This window comes from Bos javanicus, chromosome 6, assembly GCF_032452875.1.
Source record: "Bos javanicus breed banteng chromosome 6, ARS-OSU_banteng_1.0, whole genome shotgun sequence".
Taxonomy (NCBI): Eukaryota; Metazoa; Chordata; class Mammalia; order Artiodactyla; family Bovidae; genus Bos; species Bos javanicus.
Genome location: NC_083873.1, coordinates 15,539,864 through 15,547,391, shown reverse-complemented (window position 1 = coordinate 15,547,391; position 7,528 = coordinate 15,539,864). Strand labels below are relative to the sequence as shown.

Genomic DNA, 7,528 nt, shown 5'->3' with positions numbered 1-7,528 from the left:
GAGTTGCCAGTCCAGGTTCGATGCATGATGCTGGATGCTTGGGGCTGGTGCACTGGGACGGCCCAGAGGGATGGTATGGGGAGGGAGGAGGGAGGAGGGTTCGGGATGGGGAGCACATGTATACCTGTGGCGGATTCATTTTGATATTAGGCAAAACTAATACAATTATGTAAAGTTTAAAAATAAAATAAAATTAGAGAAAAAAAAAAAGTTTCAAAAAAAAACAAAAACAAAAACAAAAACAAAACAAAAAAAAAGAGCTGGGGTTCTTCCACAATACCAACAGACTCACTCTTTCCACTGGCCAAACGAACAATCTAGACAGGCTTCCTTCACCAGCTGTCAGAAGAGAATGCCCACAGAATGCCAAAGACTCCACCAAAGAGCTGGTAGGAATCGCAGTGGTGGCTACCTGCGGGGAGAAAGTATTGACTAGGAAGGGGGGCATTAGGAAACCACCAGAATCATGGAACTGTTTCTACTTTGATCTCAGTACTGACTGCATGTGGATATATAAGTAAGCAAAAATTCTTCAAACTGTTCACTTAATATTTGTGCATTTCATTGCATATAGAATATACCTCAAGAAAAAAGGGGGAAAAATAATTTTATAAAAAAAAGAAGACACACAGCCAAATTTTTTCAAATAAGAAAACACTTCCAGACTTTCTGTAATTCTCCGGATTTCTGAAGTGCAGTGCAGATGGCCAAACTCCGCCTTCCCTCTTCCTCCTTTTCCTACTAAGAACCATAAAACATGACAAGTGGAGGACACCTAACTGTCCAATAATCCTCATTCTACAGGAGAAAACTGAGGCCACCAAAGGGAAAGGGATTTGCCTAAGATACCTGGTAAATCAATTAATGCAGGGCTAGGAAAGAACTCAGGCTTCCCTGGCAGCTCAGTTAGTAAAGAATCTGCCTGCCGTGCAGGAGACCGGGGTTCGATCCCTGGGTCAGGAAGGGCCTCTGGAGAAAGAAATGGCAAACCACTCCAGTATGATTGCCTGGAAAATCCAACGGACAAAGGAGCCTGGCAGGCTACAGTCCATGGGGTTGCAAGAGTCTGACATGACTTAGCAACTAAACCACCACCACCATCAGGAAAGAACTCAAGCCTTCCAAGAATAGGTCTAGTGCTCTCCCCCTGTGCTACAGCTTTCCCTTTCTTATCCTTCCTCTAACAGGAGCTGAAATGACTTCTGCCAAGGCTCCCTTTGCCTGCATTTGGGGCTGGGTGGTCTTCTTCCCTCCAGCTCTCCCTCCCTCTCTCCTCCTCCCTTGCATTCTTTTCCTTCCTTGTTGTATACAAAATACAGCAAAATGATGTATAAAATATAATACAATCATAAAAACAAGTAACAGAAGAAAAAATAAGGGTAGAGATTACAAGATGGAGTTGGGAATAAGGTTAAAAATGTATATTATATTAAGGTAAAAACGTCTACGAAGGTAAGTCCCAGATTTGCCTCCAAATTTTTCTAACAGTGGAAACACAATTTACGTTATTCTTGATAATAAATCAAGTACCTAAGATGGCACAACTATTAATACTGAGACCAGGTAGGAATACTCTTCAGAGTTTCCTTATAATCAAAATATTTGAAGATTTGTTGTTGTTCCTTTTAGGCTATTTGCTGTAGAACACGTTGAAAAGACAGTCTTTAGGAGTTTAATTAGTATTCACTGTCTTAGGCCAAGTCATAAGGTGGTAAAGCCCTCCTCAGTCTTACATGAGAGTAACTGCTCTGCAGGTCTGAAGGCTCAGCTATGGTCCACTGTTCTGCCACATGCCTCTGACAGATTAAAGTTGGATCATGGTGGGAAAGGGACTCACTGAGATTCATGCCTTTCTCAAGGTCTCATTTATAGTTTGGACCAATGTTTATCAGAGGGAGAGCCTGAGAGGGTCTAGGTATTTCTTTGTAATTAAAAGAAGTTTATTCATTATAAATTTCAATGCATCTCCTATTTTCTTTTTTTGTTTTTTTGTTTTTTGGCTATTACAAAAGTTTATTTAACAAAAAAGTAAGAAAATGTACACAACCCAATTTTTCTGGTAGTAAAATGTGGAGAGGGGACACAGGGAAGCGTTGATTTCTCTGGTGAACACAGCCATTGTTCATACTCGTTCCAAGGCTTCTAACATGATGATACTATTTCCTCGTATTACCACCATTCCAATATTGTTCTGTTGCCCACTAGTTGCCATCTCCACACATTCATCTATCACAAGATTCATAAAGGGATCAAATCCCCGCAATATTCCTTGGACAAGTCTGCCACCATTTAATTTCAATGATAACTTCTTGTCCATAAATTTCTTCAACTCGGGAGGGTGTGCTTTGCTCATGTATACTCCGCGAGCTCAAAGAAGCCTCCAAACGGAATTCGAGTGGGCCTCACGCTTCAGCAGCAGGCCCGGGGCTTTCCTATTTTCTACTAACACAAAAATAAAGAGTAAATGCAGTTTCCTAGCAGCCAGTTCATTAATACATTTATTTAGTTGCTAAGTTATGTCTGACTCTTTTGTGACCCCATGGACTGTAGCCTGCCAGTCTTCTGTCCATGGGATTTCCCAGGCAAGAATACTGGAGTGGGTTGCCATTTCCTTCTCCAGAGGATCTTCCCAATCCAGGGATCAAACCCATGTCTCCTGCATTGGCAGGTGGACTGTTTAACACGGAGCCACTAGGGAAGCTCTCATTAATACATACAAACATATATATGCACACACACACACACACACACATATATGGAGAGTGTGGGAACCTTAATATAATGTAAAAGTAACTCTTCAGTTCAGTCGCTCAGTTGTGTCCGACTCTTTGCGACCCTATGAACCACAGCACACCAGGCCTCCCTGTCCATCACCAACTCCAAGTCCACCCAAACCCATGTCCATCGAGTTGGTGATGCCATCCAGCCATCTCATCCTCTGTTATCCCCTTCTCCTCCTGCCCTCAATCTTTCCCAGCATCAAGGTCTATTTCTTTGCATTGTAAAGAAAGCTAAGCGCCGAAGAATTGATGCTTTTGAACTGTGGTGTTGGAGAAGACTCTTGAGCGTCCCTTGGACTGCAAGGAGATCCAACCAGTCCATTCTGAAGGAGATCAGCCCTGGGTGTTCTTTGGAAGGAATGATGCTAAAGCTGAAACTCCAATACTTTGGCCACCTCATGCGAAGAGTTGACTCATTGGGAAAGACTCTGATGCTGGGAGGGATAGGGGGCAGGAGGAGAAGGGGACGACAGAGGATGAGATGGCTGGATGGCATCACTGACTCGATGGACGTGAATCTGGGTGAACTCCGGGAGTTGGTGATGGACAGGGAGGGCTGGCGTGCTGCAATTCATGGGCTCGCAACGAGTCAGACACGACTGAGCGACTGATCTGATCTGATCTGAAGGGAAATGTGATCATCTACTGCTTGATCATCATCTTCCTCTTTTTTGACTGCCCTTAATTCTTTCTTTCAGATCTGTCACTTCAGAAATCCGGAGAATTACAGAAAGTCTGGAAGTGTTTTCTTATTTGAAAAAATTTGGCTGTGTGTCTTCTTTTTTAAAAAAATTATTTTTCCCCCTTTTTTCTTGAGGTATATTCTATATGCAATGAAATGTACAAATATTAAGTGAACAGTTTGAAGAATTTTTGCTTACTTATATATCCACATGCAGTCAGTACTGAGATCAAAGTAGAAACAGTTCCATGATTCTGGTGGTTTCCTAATGCCCCCTTCCTAGTCAATACTTTCTCCCCGCAGGTAGCCACCACTGCGATTCCTACCAGCTCTTTGGTGGAGTCTTTGGCATTCTGTGGGCATTCTCTTCTGACAGCTGGTGAAGGAAGCCTGTCTAGATTGTTCGTTTGGCCAGTGGAAAGAGTGAGTCTGTTGGTATTGTGGAAGAACCCCAGCTCTTTTGTTCTGTCACTCAGTATTCCTCTGCTGCTGCTTTTTGTTGGACAAGCTTTTCCCTCTGGATTGGAGAAGTTTGAGATTCAGGTGCTTGGGGAATAGGGGCGATGCAGGTCATTTGGTTTGCTTTGGACCCAGGTCTTAGGCTGCCCTTGGCTAGGGAAATGATGTCTTTCAAATAGTGCATCCTCGTCCATCAATAAGAAGGATGTTTTTATGATTTTCCATAGTCTACCTTCTTCTCCTCCGTGACACTGTCTCTGAGGTGGCCTACAACTGGTTACAATGATGCGGTCTTAGGTTGTAGCTAAGGTCTGAAATATCCACTTCAGCTCAAGAAATGCAATTGGTGGTGGGTAGTTGCTGAGATTTAAGTGTTAAGGCTTACATTTTGTTTTAGACATTTCCATAAAGTTTTCTAAATTCAGTGGTTAAAGGGCTGGTCCTATGAACATTTGTAAGATGGGGACTCATGAGACCATTGGGGTTGAAGTGATCCAGTTCTGCAGGTGCTAATGTTGGTGCTACCCCAACGTGATCCACTAAAGAAAAATACAAAAGTTGGTGCAAGTTGTTGAGGAAGGAATAAACCTCAACCCAGGCATGGAGTGTGACCCCTCCCGTTGGATCAGAGAAAAATAAGAATTTGGGGAGGAGAAGCATTGATTCCCTCTTCTGGGACTTAAAATTGAAGGAGAGATCTACCTAGAGGGACATTAATTTATTTATTTTTGGAACAAGGATGGACTTGTTAGTTGGAGGAGCTTCATTATCTTAAATTTATAAGGTGGTGGCCAGGTTCAAGGATTTCACACATTTGGATTTACATTTTCATGTGATCCATGTTGTGCATCCATCCATATTGGCTGGAAAGTTTAGCACAGCTTAATTTGATTGTTCTAAGCAGGCAGCATGAGTGTCATCTGTTGTGGTATTGTAGGTTAGTTTCCCAGTAGTCTGTATGTATATGGACACAGTAGTCTGTGTGTATATGTGTGTACTGGGGTCAGAAGACTTTACTTTCTGCAAGTGCAGAGTTTAATCAGGGGGATAGAGAAGGTACAAATACTGGAATGGGGAGAACTTCATTCTGTGGCCTTCCTCCCTAATTCTCCCCAGGAAAGAGCTACAATTATATTTTTTAAAATCCTTAATGTTTTGTTGTTATGTGTCTGTTTATTTTTTCTCTGTAGGTAAAATGCTGGTGCTCATATGAATAGAGACAGGAATACATGATGATGGGAAGGGCAGACAGTGGCTCATGTTTTCCGTGGTCAGAATTGTACTTACACCTCTGCTTTTGGCCTGCTTTCATTCCCCCACCCCCGCCCCCCGCCCCCGGCCACTTCAGATATTCTCATTCAGTGTCTTAGAACTCTGAGTGGTTCTTTTTTGCTGAAATCCCTTCCTTTTCCCCTGCAAGACCCTGGTGTTTTCATCTTCTTTCCATCCACTAGAAGCTTGTTGAGTTCTCATGTCTATTGACTGTGCCCTCTTGTTCTCTTTTGTTGTCTGCCATCTTGAACCAAAGGCTGTCAGACATAATTTGGGATATACACAGACAGTTGTAAATAGTGCACCTTTAAGACTGAATTCTTTGGTGCTCAGCTTTCTTCACAGTCCAACTCTCACATCCATACATGACCACAGGAAAAACCATAGCCTTGACTAGACAGACCTTTGTTGGCAGAGTAATGTCTCTGCTTTTGAATATGCTATCTAGGTTGGTCATAACTTTCCTTCCAAGGAGCAAGTGTCGTTTAATTGCATGGCTGCAATCACCATCTGCAGTGACTTTGGAGCCCAAAAAATAAAGTCTGACACTGTTTCCCCTGTTTCCCCATCTATTTCCCATGAAGTGATGGGACCAGATGCCATGATCTTCGTTTTCTGAGTGTTGAGCTTTAAGCCAACTTTTTCACTCTCCTCTTTCACTTTCATCAAGAGGCTTTTTAGTCCCTCTTCACTTTCTGCCATAAGGGTGGTGTCATCTGCATACCTGAGGTTATTGATATTTCTCCTGGCAATCTTGATTCTAGCTTGTGCTTCTTCCAGCCCAGTGTTTCTCATGATGTACTCTGCATAGAAATTAAATAAACAGGGTGACAATATACAGCCTTGACGTACTCCTTTTCCTATTTGGAACCAGTCTGTTGTTCCATGTCCAGTTCTAACTGTTGCTTCCTGACCTGCATACAGATTTCTCAAGAGGCAGGTCAGGTGGTCTGGTATTCCCATCTCTTGAAGAATTTTCCACAATTTATTGTGATCCACACAGTCAAAGGCTTTTGCATAGTCAATAAAGCAGAAATAGATGTTTTTCTGGAACTCTCTTGCTTTTTCCATGATCCAGCGGATGTTGGCAATTTGATCTCTGGTTCCTCTCCCTTTTCTAAAACCAGCTTGAACATCTGGAAGTTCACGGTTCACATATTGCTGCAGCTTGGCTTGGAGAATTTTGAGCATTACTTTACGAGCATGTGAGATGAGTCCAATTGTGTGATAGTTTGAGCATTCTTTGGCATTGCCTTTCTTTGGGATTGGAATGAAAACTGACCTTTTCCAGTCCTGTGGCCACTGCTGAGTTTTCCAAATTTGCTGGCATATTGAGTGCAGCACTTTCACAGCATCATCTTTCAGGATTTGGAATAGCTCCACTGGAATTCCATCACCTCCACTAGCTTTGTTTGTAGTGATGCTTTCTAAGGCCCACTTGACTTCACATTCCAGGATGTCTGGCTCTAGGTGAGTGTGAGTGATCACACCATCATGATTATCTTGGTCATGAAGATCTTTTTGTACAGTTCTTCTGTGTATTCCTGCCACCTCTTCTTAATATCTTCTGCTTCTGTTAGGTCCATACCATTTCTGTCCTTTATCGAGCCCACCTGTGCATAAAATGTTACCTTGGTATCTCTAATTTTCTTGGAGTGATCTCTAGTCTTTCCCATTCTGTTGTTTTCCTCTATTTCTTTGCATTGTAAAGAAAGCTAAGCGCCGAAGAATTGATGCTTTTGAACTGTGGTGTTGGAGAAGACTCTTGAGCGTCCCTTGGACTGCAAGGAGATCCAACCAGTCCATTCTGAAGGAGATCAGCCCTGGGTGTTCTTTGGAAGGAATGATGCTAAAGCTGAAACTCCAATACTTTGGCCACCTCATGCGAAGAGTTGACTCATTGGGAAAGACTCTGATGCTGGGAGGGATAGGGGGCAGGAGGAGAAGGGGACGACAGAGGATGAGATGGCTGGATGGCATCACCGACTTGATGGATGTGAGTTTGAGTGAACTCCAAGAGTTGGTGATGGATAGGGAGGCCTGGAGTGCTGTGATTCATGGGGTCGCGAAGAGTCAGACACGACTGAGCCACTGAAGTGAACTGAACTGAAGACTGAATTGGGCTTCCCTGGTGGCTCCGTGGTAAAGAATCTGCCCTCCAATGCAGGAGATATGGGTTCAATCCTTGGGTTGGGAAGATCCCCTAGAGAAGGAAATGGCAACCCACTCCAGTATTCTTGCCTGGAAAATCACATGGACAGAGGAGCCTGGTGGGCTATAGTCCATGGGGTCTCAAAGAATTGGAGACAACTTAGCTACTAACCAACCCACTCTT

At 43.2% G+C, this 7,528-nt stretch overlaps 1 protein-coding gene across 1 annotated transcript; it reads right to left on the bottom strand.

Annotated features, from left to right (window-relative positions):
* Positions 1-2,097: 2,097 nt before the first annotated feature.
* On the bottom strand, positions 2,098-2,441 carry LOC133250061 (small nuclear ribonucleoprotein G-like). Its single transcript, XM_061421215.1, has one exon. The coding sequence runs from the start codon at positions 2,351-2,353 to the stop codon at positions 2,123-2,125; it is 231 nt and encodes a 76-aa protein (XP_061277199.1). The 5' UTR covers positions 2,354-2,441; the 3' UTR covers positions 2,098-2,122.
* Positions 2,442-7,528: the final 5,087 nt, after the last annotated feature.